The sequence below is a fragment of the Caretta caretta genome, chromosome 3 (genome assembly GCF_965140235.1).
Source record: "Caretta caretta isolate rCarCar2 chromosome 3, rCarCar1.hap1, whole genome shotgun sequence".
NCBI lineage: Eukaryota > Metazoa > Chordata > Testudines > Cheloniidae > Caretta > Caretta caretta.
Window position 1 is genome coordinate 32,701,627 of NC_134208.1, and position 23,100 is coordinate 32,724,726.

The 23,100-nt window shown below is 39.9% G+C and overlaps 1 protein-coding gene across 2 annotated transcripts in view; it reads left to right on the forward strand.

Annotated features, from left to right (window-relative positions):
• Positions 1–23,100, forward strand: part of MBOAT2 (membrane bound glycerophospholipid O-acyltransferase 2) — a 217,767-nt gene that overhangs the window by 185,779 nt on the left and 8,888 nt on the right. For both annotated transcript variants that reach the window (XM_048845456.2, XM_075126425.1), the window contains exons 8-11: positions 3,597–3,789; positions 10,893–10,996; positions 11,406–11,470; positions 13,636–13,768. In XM_048845456.2, coding sequence (XP_048701413.1) covers positions 3,597–3,789; positions 10,893–10,996; positions 11,406–11,470; positions 13,636–13,768 — 495 coding nt within the window. The remainder of the gene's footprint in view (positions 1–3,596; positions 3,790–10,892; positions 10,997–11,405; positions 11,471–13,635; positions 13,769–23,100) is intronic.

A 23,100-nucleotide genomic window follows, 5' to 3' on the forward strand; every position in this document is an offset into this window, starting at 1 on the left:
AAAGAAAAAGAGTCCAAGAGACTTGATTTGTTAGGAAGTGGAACATATTTTTCTCCCTTTCTCCTGGTGCATAGCTTACCAACAGGCGCTGTTAACTAAATATGATTTTGTATATCTGAATTTACTGACAAGCTGCTGGAAGATGCTTGGGAAGAATTTAGGACTTCTTCCTGGTAGACGACCACTTGGTGGCCACTCCAGTGTGCGCTTGAAGTGGCAGATACTTCTTGGGTGATAGCCTCTGCAATAACAATGAGGAGTGCTTCCTGGTTACAGAACTCTGGTATAACCTTTGACAGCCAGCAAGTCTTAGATGATCTCCCTTTTGATGGACAGTTTTTGTTTTCGTACAAAACTGATGAGACTTTGCATTCATTTAAAGGCTCCATTTGTTGGGGGCATATTTTTCAACCCCCAAAGGTGTCAGTATAGGGCACTGCAACAGTGCTCCCAGCAATATTGTAGACAACCTGGATATCCACAAAGGCAACAAGACTTTGAGGAGGAAGCAGAAATCACAGAGAAGGATTCCTCCAACTCCAACTAAAATCAGCCAGCCTGTCTTCACTCAGCGGTGCAGAAGCAGCACATTTGGCTTCCCCCTCGAGGACAGTGATACAGTCACCGGTGATCATTCTGCTATTTCTTCCCCATTTTGGCAGAGATTGTCCCACTTCCTGAGTGCTTAGGAAGCCATAATGATGGCCAAATGGGTCCTGAGCACTGTGAGAATGGGATATTCTATCCAATTCCTCTCCATCCACTTCTTCTTCTTCACCACCTACCCCATTCCTTTTCAGGGATCCATCTTACAAGGCAATGCTCCTTCAAGACATTCAGACTCTGTTCCCACAAGGGAACATAGAAGAAGTCCCCCTTCCACATCAGGAAAGGGGTTTTATTCACAGTACTTTGATCACCAGGTCCAAGGCGGGTCTGAGACCCATATTCCATCTTCAAAATCTCTACAAGTATCTCAAATATATAAGATTTCATATACTTTTCCTAGCATCCATCCTTCCCTCGCTAGATTACAATTGTTGTGCTGCCCTTGATCTCTAGGACAGCTACTTCCATATGGCAGTATTGCCAAGTCACAAGAAGTTTCTGAGATTCATAGCGGCAGCCCAACATTATCAATATACAGTGCTTCCTTGTACCTGTTGTCATCCCCATGAGTATTCACCAAGTGCATGGCAGCAATAATGGTGGCCTACCTGAGGATGTGAAGGATTCACATCTTCCCTTCCGTAGATGATTGGTTAGTGGGAGGCAGATCTGAGCATCGGGTTCTCTGACACGTCCAGTTTATAGTTTGTCTCTTCAGTCGTCTGGGACTCATACTGAACAAGGGAAACTCCATGTTATTCCTGACACAGAAAACATTGTTTTTCATAAATTCATAGATTTTACGGCCAGAAGGGATAATTGTGATCATTTAATATGACCTCCTTTATAACACAGGCCATAGAACTTCCCCAGAATAATTCCTAGAGCATATCTTTAAAAAAGAAAAAAATCCACTCTTGATTTTAAAAATTGCCAGTGGTGATGATGAATCCACCAGGACCCGTAATCAGTTGTTCCAGTGGTTAATTACGATCCAATGGCTGGAAGTAGAAGCTAACTAAATTCAGTTTGTAAATAAGACATAGATTTTTAACAGTGAGATTAATTAAGTTTGGAAATAAGGCATAGATTTTTAACAGTGAGATTAATTTCTTGTAAAGGTAAAGGTCTACAAATTGTATCAAATAAGATTTTTTTGTCTTTCGAACATTGTTGGGTGTTATCAATAGTTTCCATTATATTCTCCATTGCACTAGTTCTTTCCATCTCCTGGAAGCAGCATTACTTGTGGATTATTGGATGTGATGAATTCTTCATCAGGCCTCTTAATACACTTTAATTAGGCCAGCGAAATAAAGCTTGCTAAAATCTTGATCTCTGAAGTGCTGCCTGTTGACGTGTGAAATATCAGGATTATAGCGATCTTTCACTCTGCACATCACACAAGAAGGTACACAACAACTTGAACAGAGGGCACAGGAGAGAACAGCGTGGTTGAATGGGAAGAAGGAGAGACAGTATTATCTAAGTTGGGAAAACAATATTAATCATTTCATTACAGTATTTTCTGAAGTATTTTCATTCATGGTGGTGGTGAAGTTACCTTGTTATCTTAGATCTTTATATGTATAATTACACAATATTTGAAACAGGACATTGTCTCTGAAAGTACTGGAAAATATTGGAAGTATGGTGGAGAGAACAAGGAACTAGCTACCTCTTACCTGTTCTAACACTTTTTTTGCCCAAATCAGGCCACATTGAATTATTTTCCTGGCAAGTTTAATATTAATAGAATTATAATGGTAAATATATCTGTATTTTAGTCTCAATTAAACTATTGAGAGAAACAGAGAATTTTGAATACAAGTAGAGCCTAAATGACTGCAGCTCTATCAATGATTAACTTGTGCATGGACACTTCAGGTGCTTCTTTAGTATATGAAAGATACTTCAGCAACTTACACATCATATGGGACCTTTTGTCCTTGGAAAATAGAGCAGACTATGTATTTAAAACAGCAAATGTTGTATGTTACTCATTATGTACACGGGTGCTGAAAGTCACTGAACCCAACTGTAAACCCTGTATATGATAGAGATCACTTTAAGTCAGGGGGTGCTGCTGCACCCCCAGCAGCCCTAGTTTCAGCACCTATACTTATGTGCATTTTATAATGGAACCCGATCTACTTTTTAAAAAAATAGCAAGAGCAAAAGGACTGGGCTTCGAGGGATACTGGGTCAGAATCTGTATGTCCTTGGGTGAGTTACTTGACCACCTTCTGCCTTGGTCATTCTAGCTGGAAAACAAGGCCTCATAAAACCGGAGGGAAGGATTCCATTGTAAATCCCAGTTATATACATTTAGAAATTGTTATAATTTCAACATTTCAAATCTTGTATATAATACTATGAAACATCCTCAGCAGAGGTACTTAATATATTGACTTAGACAACATTTTACATCTTCTTTCTAAGAATTACTGAAAAGGAACTGAAAACAAGGAGATACTAGTACTTATAGGTTTGAATAAACTCCAACTGATGTTTGAGTGGTATGTCATTAAAAGTGGAGAAGGGGACTCTTTGCCCTTGTCTGTCTGTGGGTTCTGTGAAGAAGATGCACTAACCTCAAATGACCTATAGTATATTGATTATCTTGATGACGACATCTTAATTTTTTATCTGTTTAGATAATTCTTGATACCATTATGAAAAGCAGTATGAACAGTGTTTCCATTTATTCAAGGGATTTTTCAAGGTTCTTAATTGCTGTCAGACTTTGATTTAACAATTCTTACTTTAAGATGGCATGGTCATAGCATAATCCAGGCAGGAATATTTCCTTTTCCTCTTATCCTTTTAGCTTGTAAAAGTCTTTAAAAATTTAAATGTCATAGCATGTGTTTATTGGGAAGTGACATACATTTGTACACCTATTTAGGGAAGATCATGAATTTTGTTTCAGGAAGCTTAATAAAAAAAGATGAAACTCACAAACCCTCCTCCATTGCACTTTTCAGATAGCTGTGACACAGAAACTTTTAATCTGTGGGCTCTCCTTATTATTTCATATGACTGTCACAAAAACTTTACCTGTGGAATACAACATTGATGATAACTTCAGAGCTACAGTATCTTTGCCTATGAGGATTATCTACCTGTATGTGTCTCTAATGGCTGCCAGACCCAAATACTATTTTGCATGGACTTTAGGTAAGCAACTAAAAATGTGTGTACTTTTCTTTACAGTTAAAAGTACTGTATGTTGGATATGAATTTAAAAGAGAGAGTGCCCTCTTGGGGTCTTATAAGTAATTTTAGAACTGAGACTTTAGGCAAGGGACAATGAATGAATGGGTTTATTTTATAGTTGCCCATTAACATAAACTTAAGGATAGAAGTGTATTTTGCAAACTAGATTCCAGGGCCTGATGAATAGATACCTCAATAAAACATGTATTTGATATCTTTTAAAGAGAAATGGTATTTTTATCCCTTTAAAATTGCCTTAAAACTAGTTTAATTACATAGTGCATTTTAATTTAAGACTTCTATACTTTACTTTTCACACCCATTTATATCCATTTATAAACCTCTTCCTTGCAGTCAGTTAAAAAAAATTCTATTTAGAATAGCCCAGCTGCAAGAACAAGCTGCATAACTCAACATGGATATATTGTAGTGTATAGGAATATGATCAGCAATAACTGCAACATAAAGTGCAGTTGTCATAAATATAAAGGGAAGGGTAACCTCCTTTCTGTATACAGTGCTATAAAATCCCTCCTGGCCAGAGCAAAACCCTTTCACCTGCAAAGGGTTAAGAAGCTAAGATAACCTCGCTGGCACCTGACCAAAATGACCAATGAGGAGACAAGATACTTTCAAAGCTGGAGGGGGGAAAACAAAGGGTTTGTCTGTCAGTGTGATGCTTTTGCCGGGAACAGATCAGGAAGGCAGTCTCAGAACTTGTTAGTAAGTAATCTAGCTAGGAATGCGTTAGATTTCCTTTTGTTTAATGGCTGGTAAAATAGCTGTGCGGGATGGAATGTATATGCCTGTTTTTGTGTCTTTTTGTAACTTAAGGTTTTGCCAAGAGGGATTCTCTATGTTTTGAATCTGATTATCCTGTAAGGTATTTACCATTCTGATTTTACAGAGGTGATTCTTTTACCTTTTCTTTAATTAAAATTCTTCTTTTAAGAACCTGATTGATTTTTCATTGTTCTTAAGATCCAAGGGTTTGGGTCTGTGTTCACCTATGCAAATTGGTGAGGATTTTTATCAAGCCTTCCCCTGGAAAGGGGGTGTAGAGCTTGGGGGCAAAGACATCTCCAAATGGTCTCTTTCCCTGTTCTTTAACACACTTGGTGGTGGCAGCATACGGTTCAAGGATAAGGCAAAGTTTGTACCTTGGGGAAGTTTTTAACCTAAGCTGGTAGGAATAAGCTGAGGGGGTCTTTCATGCAGGTCCCCACATCTGTACCCTAGAGTTCAGAGTGGGGAAGGAACCTTGACAGCAGTTGTTTCCTATATTGATGGTAAACGTTTCACCTTGTTTTTTAGTAAAAACTTTAATGACCTGCTAAAAGCAGAATACATATATATTGCCCTTGTTTGAGGCATTAAATGGATGTTGTATTTTAAACAATATTTTTCCTTTCCAAGTCATATAGGGAAAAAATATTCAACTTCCAGAAGTTTGTGCCATGGAAATGTTTATTATATTTTTGATTATATATTATATATTTTGTTTGTTATATATTTGTTGCATAACTCTGCATGAAAACTGAGGGGAAACCAATGCAGTAAAGAGTTTTGTAGAATAGCATGACTCACTTTCAGCTGCTAGTTTAATTCCTGTTCAGTGAATGAAGTATTTTCAGCCTGTCTGGGTACAGAATAATTCTAGGTTTTGTTGAAGAATGACATACTTCGGAATATTGTGCCTAAAAACACCAGTATTATCATCTGTCAAGGATGGAAGCCAGCTGAAAAGTGCCTAAACTCGCACTGTTGGAGTATCTCCTCAGAGAGGGTTCTGTCTGTACTACTTTTGCTAGCAGAGTTGAACCAGCATGGCTTTGATAAAATATGGAAGGCCATAAACTTTATTGGATCAGTGCTTCGTTTAGTTCTTGCCCTCTTTTGCTGCTGCTTTATTGTAACTGCTCTAAGGGCCTGAGCAGAATGCATGATGACACGGGTGTTTTGCTGAATGCAATGCTTTGGGGTTTTTAATCTATTTTTATTCCTTCCAAATGCTAAAGCTCTTTTACAAATATGTTAAAATGAATACTGATGTATATGCTATCAGCACTGTTTCCTCCTTTAGTTAGGAAGTTGTTATGGAATTGGTGTTACTTTCTGGTATTTCTAACTTGACCCTAAAAAAGTGTGGCAAGCTTATATTTCTTATGCATGGCCTCAAATAGAGTAGCAGGTGTTCTCCTTATTTACAAAAAAAATTTAATAAATGTTCATTGGTGGTGCAACAGAATGAGAAATTAGGTTATTTTTAAAATATCATAAATTTTGTCTTGTGGGCCAGTAGAGGTCAGAAAAATCTTTTAGATAAGCGGGGTCAGACTTCCTTGACAGCTGAATAACTGAGTGAAATGTAAAAACAATGAGGATTCCTTGTGGCACCTTAGAGACTAACAAATTTATTTGGGCATAAGCTTTCATGCGCTAGAACCCACTTCATCAGATGCATGAAGTGGAAAATATAGGAGCAGGTATAAATACATGAAAAGATGGAAGTTGCCTTACCAAGTGTGAGGTCAGTCTAACGATTCAATTAATAGTAGGATACCAAGGGAGGAAAATTAGCCTCTCCCTGGTGGAGGAAATGTGTTGTGCAAATGATGGCAATAGATATAAAAAGGGAAACTTTTAATATGTGGCCTCTGAGAAAAAAGGAAAAAAATTTATCCCATGGACTTTCCTGACACCATGGGTATGGATTAGTGAGCAAAGGAAGTTAAGTTGCCTTAGAGCAGCTGTTAGGAAAAGGGGAATAAAAAGGTTAAGGATTTCAGGCATATTCCACTATCATGTAAAGTACACTTACTTTAGCCCAGCAGTATACATCCAGTGTTCTGTCTTCTACATTTGTATTTCCTATTGCAACTTAAATATATTGTTTTTATTTGTATAATATTTGTTTTATTCTAGACTCCTACTGAACTAACACAAGTTAAAGGCAATTTTTCAAAGAAGAAAGGAAGGGTATTCCGCTGTAACTAATCTTCTTTTCCTTTACCTTGTCCTGTCAATCGGGTCGGCGGTTCTTGTTCTTCATCTCTAAGCATTCTTGTCAAATGTGCCATCCAAGATGACGCCAACCTCCTTCGTGTCTTCTTTCAGCATTTAGGTCTTCGGCTCGTGATTGCTAGTTCTTGTACTCTCTGGCCAATATATCTCACATCTTGCCAGGTCATGTGACCCGGCCATCTCAGCCTGTACTCCCTCAGCTTTTCCATAATGGAGGCTGCCTGTATCATAGCTCATACCATTTAATTGCATAGCTTAGCAGCTGTTGTCTTACTCAGTGTCCAACTGAGCATTCTTGTTTTGGCAGTATGAAGTAGTGTTCTTCTCTCTTCCTCATTGACCAGTGTTCCAACCTATGTATCATGGCTGGCCTAATCATGATCTTCTACACTTTGCTCTTTAGTGTACTTGGCACATATAATCCCCATCAACTCCCTACATTTACACCACCCACTCTGCATGCAGCTTCTAACATCTGCATCCACATTCTCATCATGGCTCAACACTGAACTGAGGTTCAGAGTTTAACTTTATACCATCTAACTTTATTGATTTCTCATTGTTCCTCTCAATTAAACTTTATATGTAGTCTGTCTTTTGTAAGCCATTTTCTTCTATTGTAGCCCTCCATTGTTCTAGGTCCCTTTCCAGTTTGTATTAATCTTCATCGCACAACATGTCAGCAAAAACCATGCTCCATGGAGCCTCTCTCCTAGTCTATTATAATCGGAACTAGGAATGGGCTTACGGCTGATCCTTGATGTAGACATATCCCCACAGTGAATGATTCACTGTAGCCACTGCTGCTACTCACTACGGTTGTGCTACTCTTATACATATCCATGATAGTTTTAACATATGTTTCTTGCAGATTGCATGACCACAGGCATCACCATAACAGTTCTCTAGGAACTCTGTCATAAGCCTTTTCTGAATCCACAAACACTAAGTGCAATCCCTTGCATTTCTCTCTGTACTTCTGTAATATTTGGGCTGAAAACACTGTGTCCTGTGTTGACCTTCCTTGCATAAAACTGAATTGGTTGTTGCTTATTTGATGTTCCAGCTCCTCCCGAAGTCTTTTCTCGATAATTCTTACCAGCCATTTCAAAGTGTGACTCATTAATTTGATGGGTTGCTAAGTGCTACTTTCTTGCATATCTCCTTTACACTTAAAGATAGGAAACAATATTGGCCTTTTTCCAGTGCAGAAAAATAAGTTGAAAAAGTTCATCACTGTCACCATTCCCTCAATTGGTATGTTGGCCGATCCCACTGCCTTACTGGTTTTGTAACCTTGAACCCTATCTGAGCCTCCACCATGACGAAAGGTCTTGTGAGGTTGTTTCTTGCACATACTTCCTTCGGTGGTTTCTTCACATTGTCTTCACTGAGCAGCTTCTCATAAAACAGCTGCCACCTCCTAGTGATATCACCGTCTTCCACCAGTACTCTTCCATTTTCATCTTTGATACACTTTACAGTTCCCAAGTTCTGTGCTTCTATGCCTATTCTTGGCTAATTTATACATTCCTTTTCCCCCTTCCTTCATCAGTAGTACTGCTTACAAGTCTTTAAATATCCGACCCTTAGTTTCTGCAACTGCTCTTTGAGTTGTTATCTTTACAAGCTTGCATTCCTTATAACTTTCTACCACTTTTACTTTCTGCCGTTGCTTAAACCTTTCTTTCTCACTGCCTTTGGCACATTGTTGGATCATCACCATGTCTCATTGCCATGACATTTCCCTCTTTTCATTTGGCCACACATTTGCACATTTTCTATAATATGTTTTGATATTTTCTCCCAAACTTCACTGGTATCAGTGTGGTCGATTTGGTCATTGTCCAACCTCCAAGGATCTCATCCTTAATCTCAGACTAAAACTTCCCTATCTGTGAGCCTCCACTGCTTTATCCTTTGTTTCACAACTTGTCTTTTGTCCCCCACTGGCCTTTTCAATCAGAAGTTCATGACAAGCAATCTATGTTGCCCTCAATCTGTTCTCCCAGGATCACTTTACAGTCTCATGTTTTTCTGTCACTTCCTCTTGTCAGGAAGCAATCAATCTGGGGCTGGTGGCACCACTCTTGTACATAATTAAGTGCTTCTCCTTTTTACAAAGTATATATTGGCATCAATCAGGCCATGGGCTCTGGTTAACTCTAAGTTACCCTCACCAGTTTCATTTCTGGTTACAAACCGTGACAATTATTGTACCTATCCCTGTGTTCTCCCACACGTCTGTTGTGATCTGCTCCCATGATCAAGCACTCAGCTTGTGGTATTTCACCTATCACTTGGTCCAGCACTATGTGGAATTCCTCCTTCTCCTCAATCATACAACCAACCTGCACATATATTCACATACAACATTAAATATTCTCTACTCAGTGCTATTCTAAATTCCATCAGCTGGTCACTCTTCCTTTGGATGTCCATACCTTATCCTGTAATATTTCTGCTGCGATTATTACTACTCCATTTCTCCTTGCTGCTGAACAGTGATACATTATCTTGTAGCCCTCCCCTGATGGTCATGGATATTAATCCCTTTCATTTTTTCTCTTGTATACAGGCAATATGCACTCTCCTTCTTTTCAACATCTCAGTTATTTCTCTTGATTTCCCAGGCACTGTTCCCGTATTCAGGGAAGCCAAACATAGTCTCACTATAGTCTCACTTCTTTAGCCACATGTGCCCAGAATGTGGTAGCCTTTCCCCATTTTCCACAGGCATCAGGCAAAGCGGTTGTGAGTCACTTACAGGGGTGTAAGTGTTGTGCTAGCATGATACTGGTATACTCCCTGAAGACCAAGGCCCATAGAGCATGTGTGATAGGCACAACGTTTACAAACTGGCTTTCAGGACTGACATTTTTGGTTTGAAATCAGCATCCCTTCTTGGAGGTGGACTGCATATCACAGCAAATGAGTCCCATCTGCCTGGAGCAATTTTGTTATAAGGCAACAGATGTCTGCCTTTCATGCCCCCACTTTCAGTGAAAAACACCTGCACCATGACAAGGCAAATGGTAAGAATTTAGCTGTCAGAGGCTATATATTACATTTGCTGCATGAAGCATTTTCTAGGCAGCGAGAGCTCATCCTCAAATCCACCGCAGCCACGCCAGTTCTATTAGAGTACTTGGATTATATTGCCTCTTTAGAGCCACCTTTGCTTCCCCTACTTTTTCTTCAGGGGCCCCTGAATCACCAGAAAGGAACTGTGGGCTGTTCTGGTATCAGGACTTGTACTATTAGAAGAAATTTTGAGTACACATTAGAAATCATGTCTTTCTCAATAGTTCATTTTTCCCCATTGATTTTTAACAGGCACATATTTAGAGCATCAGACTTTGGTATGCTATGCTATCTGAAACATCATGGAGTGAGACATTTTTATTTTTATGTTTACACATTCAGCTTGTGTATCCCTCACAAAGTGAAGGAAGGCATCTGAATACTGAGACACTTTCTCAAACCACTGCAACCAGTGGATATGCCCGTGCTTTCTAATCTTAAATTGAGTTCAGTTTATATTCAAAATAGAACTGATCGAATTCCAATTTTTCTCTTCTCTTTGGGTGGTAGTTAATACCATGCATCACAGTGAGCTTGAATGGGTTCCTCTGTCAGTTTGATCAAACAGGCATATTGGAAGGCAAAGATACCCTCTCCCAAGTAGAAAGAAAGGACCAAATAGAAATAAATGGACTGATAGGAGAAGATGCCTACATTGTGAAACTGATGGTATATTATATTCTTGTTTGCTTTTCTTTTTTTATAAAAAATTATTTTAAGATTGAAAATAACTTGGTTTGCAAACATATATCCTTATTTGTCTTATTCTTTTCTCTTGATAGTTAAGGGCCTAATCCAGTGACTCTAGGTGCTTCTAAACATTTAAAAATACAGTCAAAAAGTACATTAATACAACAGATCAGGTGTACAGAGTACTTGTCATAGGATGCACAATATTTATAATGTAGGCAATTTATAATTACTTACGTCAATTGTTTTCTCTTGTTTCATTGCAGCAGATGCAATTAATAATGCAGCAGGGTTTGGTTTTAGAGGATATGACAAAAATGGAGCATCACGCTGGGATTTAATATCAAATCTGAGAATCCAGCATATAGAGGTTTGTTCATGGCTTTTTCAAATAAAATTGTCCTCATGTAGAAAATTTTAAAGGCATTAAATTGTCTTACACTTTTTCTATTCTCAGGATTGCAAAGGTGTCACAAATCAGAGGTGACAATCAGTGTCTAGGGGAAGGAGTGACAAATCACATACATTTTGGATATCTTCTGCAAGCCAACTAGCTTGTGGAATTTTTTTGTAATTATGAGTACTCTAAATGTAGAGTTACAAATGAAGGAATAAAAGCAGGCTTATAATAGAGCGGTTAAGTAAATTCCTGCTGTCCTTATTTAGCTCATCCCCAAAGAATACTTGGTTTGTGTTTCACACTATTCTGAAATACATCATGACTCTTTAATATAGTGTCTTTACGTTTTGCAGAAATAATTAATGTTTTGGTTTTACAGTTTTCAACAAGTTTCAAGATGTTTCTTGATAACTGGAATATTCAAACAGCTCTTTGGCTTAAAAGGTACTGTATTTCTTAAAAGAAAGCTTTTCTGCTTTGAAGTTTCTTTATTACTTATCTTTAAAAATAATCTATGAATACTTGTTATTAGAAATCCTAAACCAATGCAGCTGCATAATCGATTATACGCTTTAATTATAGCGTTATCTGCCTCTGGCTGCTGGCCTGTGGAGGAACCTATGAGCTTCTTTAACTACCCAGTCACAGAATCTTCCCTGTATTATGAATGGGAACTGTCTATACCCTCTCCCTTCCTAGAAACTACACTGCAAGCTCTAAACCACATGGGAATGCTGTTGGGAGAGTGTGTTGTGTGCACATTGTTTTCTTCAATTCCCTCATGTAAATGGCAGATTCGTTGTTCCCTGGCTTGGCCAGAAATAAGAGATGGTTTCCAATGGGCTAATGCTTCCCCGCTGTTTCCCCTTGAAATGGTTGTGAGGGTGAATGAATATAGAGCCAAATGAAACATCCCATTTCAGCTAGGTGAATAGAAGGCAGAAAACGGCCATCCTTCTTGGCAATTATATTGAGGCAGGTCCATTTTCCCCTCAGCAGAAAAACTTTATTAATAGCTGGCAGTCTGGGTAGACCCCATCTTGGAGCCTTACATATGCCTTTACTAAACACTTCGGACTGCAGAAGCTTAATAGCCACAGGTCTAGGAAATAGGATGTTGGTAATCAGGAGAAGCTAATTTATATAAGATTCCTGTTCTGTGAAGTAACTTCTAGTTGTGAAGAGGTCTTTCCTAAGTTTTGGCACTATTCAAAAGATGAGTAGCATCTTTGAATAGACAACCTGTGTAAAGACAGTAACTACAGTCTTCTGCAACCTGTGGTTGATTCATATGTATTCTGCTGGATTGGCCTCTTGAATTAGCAGTGCCTTTCCAATGGTATGGTGGAAATATGGAATAAAGCCTGTAGAGTAGATTGATACTCATTCTCAATGCAAGTATTACAATCTTGCTGTGATACCAGATCTAGTGCAGTGATTAGGGAAGGCATACATGCTACTAGGAGCTCTTTGGCTTTGTAGTTGCTCTGTCTAATCAGACTCCTCCCTCCAAGTCCAACACTGCTCATAACAGGGAAAGGGCTCCCAGCAAATGTAAACCTGCTCTTCACATAGTGGAACACAGCCTCAACTGCCTCCTCCAGAGAGTAAGGTGTATCCCTCAAATTTTCTCTCCTTACAAGAGGGGGGTGTGTAGGGGTGTACACCTTCCTCCCCAAACATTTGTTCTATCCTTGAAAAGCAGAAATGGTTTTAATAATTTAAATTTTATTGCAGGGAAGATCAAATTATGTCTGCTAATGTAAACACCTGTTTGCAAGCCAAAACTCATGTCGTCAGAGAATTTATTGTCAGAGAAGTCAGCATGAAGGTGCAGTTACACACGTAGCTCAGGGTCTAGAGACGTACTCCCTCCTAGGGCTGGTTGGGAATTCTTCAACAAAACCTTTTTTAACCAGAAAATGCCAATTTGTCAAACCAAAACTGTTTTCTGCAAAGGGTTGGTTTTAATAAGTTTCCCATTTTGAAAAAAAGATTGAAATTGTTGAGATGTCCCATTTCTGTGTTTTCCTATTTCTGGAAAAGCTCCAGTTTTGGGGTCATAATGACTTCATTTCAAAATTAAGTTAATTTATAGTGAAGAAAAAAGGCTTAAAGAAATAAAAGGTCAGTATTGAAACTAAATGTTTTGAAATTATTGCAATGAAACATTTCAATTGATGCAATCAGAATTTGTTCAGATTTTTGGTACATGAACATTTTCATCCCAGTTTGGGATGGGAACTTTTTTTTTTTTTTTTTTTTTTGAAATCTCAAAAATTCTCATCAGACAGGTAATGCATTTCCCATCCAGCTATAGTAGCTAGCCAGTAGAGTTCTGCCTTTGAGGAGTGGTGTCGTGCCATTGTGAAGGAGCATACATGGCAGCACGGAGATCTGGTATCAAAGCTGAGAGTAAAGTTTCAGCATTTTCTGTAAATCATAATATGTTAATGGTTAAGTCCAAGATTCAATAGAACCATGTAACCAAATAGCAGCTGCTATTTAATCTATGGCTTGCTAGGTTTTAAAATGGTTATTGGCACTATTGTTGATCATCTTCCCTCCCTTATGCCCTTTGCCTTTAATACGTTTACTTTACTTCTTAGAGTATGCTATGAGCGAGCTTCCTTCAGTCCTACGATCCAGACCTTCATCCTTTCAGCCATTTGGCATGGTGTGTATCCAGGATATTATTTAACATTTTTAACAGGAGTACTAATGACATTAGCAGCACGAGCCGTAAGTACCAACCATGTATTTTAATGAGTAATTAGTTTTGTAAAAGCAAAGTGACTATGCTACAGTGCTCACAGGTGTGTGCATCACAAGGGAAACTCAGACACAATCTGGGCCCAAAAAGTATAATCTATATTTTAGATGTAACAGCAGTGGGAGGAAAGACAAGAGAGGAAGGACTACATTGCTGTTAGTGCTTTTGTAGCACATCTTTCATGTGAAGTTCTCAAGCTGCACTGACTATCCCGTACAATATTACTGTGATATGAACAGAGATCGTTAAAGTGATAGTAAAAAGTCTTGCCAGTGAGGAGGAGGAATCTTTCCTTAGGGTTTGGAGGCCTAAGCTAACAATTTCTGTAGAATTTAATAATAATTTTAAAATAAACTTGTGTTTGGTACTTTTGTAAAGCTATTAAAGTAAAGCAGTGTTCTCCTCAGCCAGCAGACAAACATCTCTAGTACATTTGCTGCTGAGAGTTCTGCCAAGCAACAGCAGAGTGACATTAATAAGATTTTGGTCAGTTTTACTGCTGCTATTCAGAACCCTGTGGATCCAGAAAAATAACCCCAAAAACTAAAGAGTAAACCTGTCAAGAAATTGGTCAGTATCACAGTGCTGCTTGGGAAAGTAGGTATTAGAGTTAATCAAGGAGGAAGAGGACCCCAAAAATGGAGGCTGAGCAGGGAGGGATACAGTAACAGAGACCTCTTTGCCATCAGAGCAGGCGGGAGACTGTGAAGGGGAGAGAGAGAGATGGAACAGAAGACTCTTTGCACCTTCCAACTGCTAGTGGGAGCTGGAACTTCAGTTGATCAGACTCCTCCTACTAATAAAACATGTAATACTTTCCTCCATATATCTCAAAGCATTTTACAAACATGGGTTAGCATTATTGTCCCATTTTACAGCTGTGACCCCTTTCCTAACAACAGCCTCTGGAGCCGCAGTATATAGACATAAATTCCCTTCCCCTTTCCTGCCACTAGAGGGGTGGATCTTCGCACTTTTCAGCCAGGCTGATACAAAAATTAGAGCCCCAGGCAAGGCCCATGAACAGTTCCCTGGCACAAATTGCAACACTCCACTCTCCGGTGGAGCACCCCTCACTGTCATATTTCATCTCTCTCACGGGTATGTTTAGCTCTCTAGTTTTCAGAACTTGGGTTTGTGTGCAAGTATTTTAGTAGTACTGATTGACTATCCAAAACAGGTTGAGGTGTTTTATCAGTTCTTCACAGACTTAACAAGGGACAGTAAATATCAGATTCTGTGTGACCACCTTCCTCTCAATTCCTTATTAATGACATTTACTGATTAAAATCTAATCCTTTCAAGTGTAAATAACCTAGATTTCTATTCAGCTAATTCTGTAGAATTTGGATGATAAATCTTAACTGGGCTGATTTTTTTAAACTGCATGTACAATTGTACTAATTTACTTCAGTTTACTACAGATTGGCACAAATGGCCATGTAGATGCATAACTGACCATTTCCTTGAACAACTAAAGCAGAAGGATGGCCCAGTGGATAGGATGCTAATATAGGATTTGGGGAGACTTGGGTTTAATTCCCTGCTCTACCACAAACTTCCTGTGTGACCTTGGTCAAGTCACTTAGCCTCTGTGTGCCTCCATTCCCTTCTGTAAAATGGAATAATAGCACTTCCTGCCTCACAGTAGGGTTGTGAGGATAAAAACTTAAGATTGTGAGGCACTCAGGTATTATGTTGATGGGAGCCATATAAGTAACTTGGTTACTTGAATTTTTCACATGCGGTTGTAGTTGTGCATACAAATTAAAGGTACAATTGTTTATGTATAATATATACTTTTTTTAAAAAAAAAGCCCTTATTTTTTATTGCATCATTAAAACATGGCATCTTTGGAGAGTGGGAGAGGAAGTGGACCATATCTTCCTGTTCTACACAGGCTCCACACTCCAGGACAATTATGTGATGGGTGTGATGTTGGGAGGAAACATGCTGAGGCATTTCATTGAACAGGATATGACAGTCATGATAATCATATGTACTAACTGTATAGCACTTTTTCATCTTCATAATCCTGTGAGATAGGAAAGCCTTAATCTCATTTCAGTATTGACTGAAACAGAGTGGCATGACTTTTCGAAGATCATGGAAGAAGTGTATATAATCCCAAGATTTGGGTTTAGGAGTTCTTTTGAGTTATGTGCACAGGGCATTATGCCTACGGCAAGATTATCCACTATGATGTGACACTGTTGCAGTACTCAGTGGCACAAAGGGGCAGGATTCTGGTGATAAGTAATACCCCTTGTGAAGGGAAACTCTTTTGGTGGAAACTCACTTGGAGGCAGCCTCCAACCAAGGGTAAGAGGTGTGATAGGGGAGTGGGGTAGGATGGAATGAAAGTACACTGATCTTCCACTCTTGTGAGGTCCTTAAGGGACTGTAACTGACCCTGCAGCTGGGCCAACTCAGCTGTAATGAGCTCTCTCATGCTCTCTGCCACTGGCGCCAACTCCATGGGTGCTCCAGGGCTGGAGCAAACACAGGAAAAAATTAGCAGGTGCTTAGCATCTAATGGCAGCTAGCTTCCCTCCTCCTCCCCCCCCCAGCACCTCCCACCTGCCGGCGGCCCCACTGATCAACTCCTCCCCCTCCCTCCCAGCAGCCGTGATCAGCTGTTTCAAGGCATGCAAGAGGCACTGAGCGGGAAGGGGAAGAGAGGGGATGGGGTGCGTTCGGGGGAGGGGGCGGAACTGGGTGGGAAAAGGCAGGATGGAAAGAGGCAGGGTGGGGTGGGGCCTTGGGGGAGGGGGCAGAACTAGGTGGGAAGAGGCAGGGCGGAGGTGGGGGCTTGGGGGAAGGAGTGGAGTGGGTGTGAGGCCTGGGGCTGAGCAGGAGATGACCACCCCCGGGCAAAGGAAAAAGCCGGCGCCTGTGCCATGCACCCCTCCCTCCGTCCCTCCCTCAAGGGATGTCTCTGTCATTAAGAAGCAGCTCTTTGGCCAATGAAAGAATGATCATTTAAAATATACTTTGTGTGCTTTTTCTCTCTGTTTGTGCATTTAGATCTTAGTATGTGTTACAATTTCCATAATAGTATGCTGCAGGTACAATTTATAACCACACACTTTTTTATGGGAATTGTAACTGAAATATGAATATTTAACCTTACCTTAAAATGACACTCAAGATCTCAGGCTGTAAAGTAATTTACAAATTCACAAGAGCATGTTTTGTTGCAGCTGTTTTTTGAGATATGACAGGGAAGCAAATAAGGCCACTTCATACCTGCATAAGGCTACCTTTCTAAAAAGTTAAATTTTTGCTTCTGCCTAGCACTTTCAAAATTATTTTTTTAAAAACACTGTAAAATGGCAGAGTGATTAACATTTGACAATTGAATCAAATTTTTGATTTGTAAAACTCTGCTCCATTTATTTTTATGGCTGTTCTATCAGGCCCACATTGAACAATAAAATAAAAAACAAAAAACAAAACGAAAAAACCACACACACACACAAATAATTTTGACCCCAAAAGAACTTGTCCCTAACCACAGAAAACTCCACTTAATCAGGTCATTCCTCAAGCAAAAGCCTGAGTAAGTAGATAGTCCTTGTCTCATACCTTGAAAGTACAAAATAAACAGGCTATATTGGACCAGTGGAGGATATGGCTTTCCGTGGAGGATACTCCAGTGAGAGAGCTTAGCCTAAGAGGTCAAATCTAGTATGTATAACAGAAGGATCCTCATTGATCTCAGCTCTTTAGATGGAGCATAAAGACAGAGGTGATCCTAGGGAAAACCAGGTCACTAAGCAGTGTAGGAATTTATAGATAATGCCTTGAGTCTCAGCCAGAAACAAGTTGGTAGCTAGTGTAGGTGTAATTTGTTGTACTCAAGAAACACCACTAAGCAAGCCAGCTCTAGCAAAAATTTCTGAGTAGTTTTTAAGGTTAGCTCCCAAGTTGAATACAAAAAAAATCACAAAGGCATAGATAATTCTGGCATGGACACCAGTAAGCAAAGACCACGACCTCCTAGACAGACTCAACTGGAATTGAAAGAACTCTTGACAACTGCTGCTGTCTGAGAATTCAAGATTAGTCAGAAGTCCAAAAGGAGTCTTCTAGATTGTAACCCTTGTACAAAGCACAAACTTATCTTCTTCTTTAAGACACTCCACCATCTAGCCATGCCTTAATAAAAAATCAGATATGACATTCTGTTTTCAATCCCACCTTCATTCCACCAACGGTACCTGGATCGCAGAGCTTCTCAAGCATGACTCTGTCAGTTACTTCCAAGATTCACTGAGTCAGGAACGCATAATTATGCTCCTCCATCAGCAGCCTTTCATAACAATACCAGAATCTGCATGGACACTTGATCTTGTCCTTCACAGGGCAGACAGTCTCTTAAGAAATCAGCACAAAAACTGACTGTACCTAGATTCAAAGCCTGTTTGAAAGGGGTCTGTAAGAAGACTGCGGATGATAGAAGAACTGCTTTATCACCACCACCCCTCCAAAAAAACACAAACATACAAAATCTGACGGTACAGGTCGGTAACTGGCAAAATGATCTAAGTGAAGACAAAGGACAAACAACTATTCATTAGAGGGAAGCGGGCCTTTTGCCCTTCCATAAGAAAGTGTTAACAGTATTTGTCAATAATAATCCTAACCCTTCCACTCTGCTTGTGTTTAATAACCATGAGGGGCATGACTGCATATTGGTTATTGTAGGTCACTGATCCTCAGTAGGTAAAAACAGTCAATACTCAACCATATGGAGAAAAGGAGTACTTGTGGCACCTTAGAGACTAACAAATTTATTAGATCATAAGCTTTCGTGAGCTACAGCTCACTTCATTGAATGCATACAGTGGAAAATATAGTGGGGAGATTTTACATACACAGAGAACATGAAACAATGGGTGTTACCATACAGAATGTAACAAGAGGGATCAAGAAAGGTGAGCTATTACCAGCAGGAGGGGGGGGGGGGATGGACCGTTTGTAATGATAACCAAGGTGGGCCATTTCCAGCACTTTACAAGAACAGTACCAGGGGAAATAGTTTTACTTTGTATAATGACACATCCACTCCCAGTCTTTATTCAAGCCTAAGTTAATTGTATGCAGTTTGCAAATTAATTCCAATTCAGCAGTCTCTCGTTGGAGTCTGTTTTTGAAGTCTCTTTGTTGAAGTATTTGCCACTTTTAGGTCTGTAATCGAGTGACCAAAGAGATTGAAGTGTTCTCCGACTGGTTTTTGAATGTTATAATTCTTGACGTCTGATTTGTGTCCATTTATTCTTTTACGTAGAGACTGTCCAGTTTGACCAATGTACATGGCAGAGGGACATTGCTGGCACATGATGGCATATATCACATTGGTAGATGTGCAGGTGAACGAGCCTCTGATAGTGTGGCTGATGTGATTAGGCCCTATGATGGTGTCCCCTGAATAGATATGTGGACACAGTTGGCAATGGGCTTTGTTGCAAGGATAGGTTCCTGGGTTAGTGGTTCTGTTGTGTGGTGGTTGGTGAGCATTTGCTTCAGGTTTGGGGGCTGTCTGTAAGCAAGGACTGGCCTGTCTCCCAAGATCTGTGAGAGTGATGGGTCATCCAGTGATTGTTTCATCCAGCCACAAGTCAACCATTTTCCGGACAATACTGTCCAAATACTGATAGAATTTATCCCCAAATAGGTAGAAAAATCTCCTAAAATACGTAAAAGTCTTTCCCAATTAGAGAGATAAGGTGGGTGAGGTAATATCTTTTATTGGACCAGCTTCAGCTTTCCAGTTTACACAGAGCTCTTCTACAGGTCTGGGCTAATATGAGGCAGCCAGATTGTTCTAAGTGGTGAGCAGCCTGATTAGTTTTGTTAACTGTGACTTTGTGGACATTACAGGAAGAAATAATTTTTCTGCCCTTTCCCATAGCTATGGCTCAAGACTTCAAAAATGCTCCATCTTCCACTCTCTCAACATGCTGTGCAATTTCTGGCCCTACAAACTTCTACTTTTAGCCCAAAAAATGAGAACCCAAATATATCCTTCCACCTATGTGTTGAACTAGAAACCTCCTGAATCAGTCCCCATTGCTGTCAGCTTAACCTTGTGGCCCTGAGTAAACTTATGAGAGTCATCCAGTGCTGACAAGGTCTTGGAATCACGAAGTTTTTAATATGACTAATTTTTTTCATAGTACTTATTGCATATTTCTTTAAATGTGATAAATTTATACTATGAATTAATACAGTGTTTAAGTATTTAACAGTGGCTATTACAATCTGTAGCCTGTAGGGCAAGCTTGCCTATTATTCCCTGACTTGCCTTTATTATATTTAGCTGCTTTCATTATATTCAGTTGTAATGCAAGAAGCCACTTCCCCATAGCCCTATCTGGGCTTTAGTCTTTCAGCCAGTCAGGCTGGAGCTCCCTCTTGCTCCCCTGACCTACCCCAACATTGCTCTGTCCAGGGTGCTGGTGGTTCCCTTAGCCCTTCAGGGACCCAGTCCTTTCTCCCTGGGCTTCCAAGAGGGAACTGCCCCCTCTGCCCTACAGCTCTCTTTATATATGGGCCTGCTCTGCCCTAATTGGCTGCTCATTGCAGCCCCTCTCTGATTGGCTGTCTGCTGCACAGCCTCCTCAGGGCTGCTTTTGACCCTTTCTCCACCAGTGTGGGGCAGACGCCCCATCACAGGTTACCTTTACCTTTTGGGAAGTTAGGAGAGCTTGCTCAATGGTAGGAGTTACAATGTACCAGTAGATGCTACCATAAAGAACATGGAAGTAATAACCACAAATCTGCTTAAGCAAGGGATGATGTGTATGATAATGAGCTAAGATAGCAGTTACACATATCAATATGACAGGTTTCAGAGTAACAGCCGTGTTAGTCTGTATTCGCAAAAAGAAAAGGAGTACTTGTGGCACCTTAGAGACTAACCAATTTATTTGAGCATGAGCTTTCGTGAGCTACAGCTCACTTCATGCATCCGATGAAGTGAGCTGTAGCTCACGAAAGCTCATGCTCAAATAAATTGGTTAGTCTCTAAGGTGCCACAAGTACTCCTTTTCTTTTTACATATCAATATGTTAACCTACAGAGTAAGTACACCTCAATATTATGTGGGTGAAAAGGCTAAATTTAGGTATGGAAGACTGAGCGTGAGCAGATGATGTTCAAGCCTTATAACAGGGCAGCAACCGTGTGGTCTGGAGCTTGTTCTTTTCTAGCTTCTTCCATCCCTGTCTACTTTCCATTATTTGATCCTTCAATTCATTGAGGAACTTGGACCATCAGACACTATGGCATACCAGAGTCAGGGCTGATCCCTTTGTCTCTTACCACCAAGTCCTCAAGGAAGGGTTTGAGTATGCAATTCTAAAGAGCTTATGCAAAGAATGCTACCACAGATAACCCCAATATTGTATTATTTCTACCTTTTTATGAGACTTGGGTCCTTTCTGTCTTTGTTCATTATTTCAATAAAGATATCTAAGGTTTTACTTTGCCCTCAGTGTGGGTGTCCTTGTCATCCACCTCGAGACTCTCCACAAGATATTGAACTCTGTAGTGTTACTTCTCTGTAGCCTGATTCTTGGGTAAGAACTTTGTCATAGATCAATTGGCCATCAATCCAAACATCAATAACCTCAAAAAGGGTCAGGCAATAAATCTAGTATGTTATACATTCGTTTGCAGAGTACTTAAGTAGGTAATCAACAAATAGCATCCACAAAAAATTGTCCAAAATACTTGCATACACACGTAAAAGATTGCAGTAGCTTATTGGTATGTTTATAATTATTCATATGCTTCCACTGGAAGCAGTGAGTGATTTATATAAACTGTACCAGGCTGGCAGGATTAATTCATGAGGAAAGATTGAAAGAACTAAATTTCTTTAATTTGGCTAAACTGCTAAAGGAGGAAGTAATCACCTACAAATGTTGGGAAGGAGAAACTGGAATAATTATCTTCCAAAGGAAGTGGTGGAAGCCTAATCCGTAGAAAAATGTAAAACTATGCTGTTCAAAGCACAAGATGTATGTACAGGACAATTGTGCTTGGGCAGGTTCTGGACTATGTGATCTAATGGGTACTTTATATCTGACTTATGGTACTAGAATTTTGTTTTACTAAAAATCGCATACTTTTTTCCAGACTGTTTTAAATATCATCCACAGTACTCATTTGTTTTCTAGTGATCCATAGGGGCCCCAGAGATCAAGCCTCCACTGTGTGCTAGCTAGGCACTCACTATCCATCCATAATGAAAGAGGGAAAAGGAAAAAAAAACACATTCTTGCTGCAGAGAGTTTACAATCTAAGCAATATCAAAACACAGCAAGTGCATACAACAGAGAAACAAAGAACAACAGAGAGCATGGGGAGGACAAAGCAACAGTGACATTGTTTGGTATAGTAAGTAGTAGTTTCAGGACACCAACTGTAGTTGTCAAGTGTTTAATTGACATCATGTCTGAGGTGATGAGTCTTGAGGAAGGATGTGAAGGATGACAGCATAGTTACCTTATGGTATTTTAAAAGGAGCTCCTCCTGTCATGCTGAAGGAGCCACATTGGAAGAAACACAAAAGTTCTTGAGAGGAAACTGGACTAAGTGATGGGGGCTGGGATCGTTGGCACAGCTGAGATGTAAATAAGTGGCTCCATTCTTTATTAGAATTGCAGAGTTAAACAATGAAGGACTTTAAAGTTTGTTGTGGGTTTTTTTGAGTAGTTGGTGTGTGTTTGCTGTGGAGAACAGGAAGACAGTGAAAGTAAGCCAGGATGGCTTAGTCACAACAAGAATCCAGGAATGTGATCTTGGCAGCAGAGTTTTGAATGGGCTTGAGAAGGGCAAGATGGCATTTGTCAGAGTAAGGGGGGGGGAATGCCACGATTTGAGGTTCAACCCAGACCAGTGAGAGGTTGTGTCATGGCTTGTCTTGTAACCCTCAGTGCCTTAAAATGCTCTGCTGCTGTAGCTCCCTGTCTACATGCTCCCAGTCAGCATAAAAGCATGCGCTCTAATTGTGTGTGTGTTGAGCAGCCCTGTTCAGCAACTCTGACTCCAGAAGACTGTTTGTTACACTACAGCCACACTCTGGTCTCCAGTACCCTTGGTTATTACTAGTCCAGCACACACCCAGTCCTGAATTTCCACAAAATTATCTGCCCTGAAATGTCCAGCCCTCACCTGGAACACTCAGAGGAGTAATAAGGTACATTGCTCCTGTAAAGAGAAATTATGATGGTTAAGGTCAGAAATAGCTACCAACAAATAAAAGTGAAAAACACGTTCCAATGACTA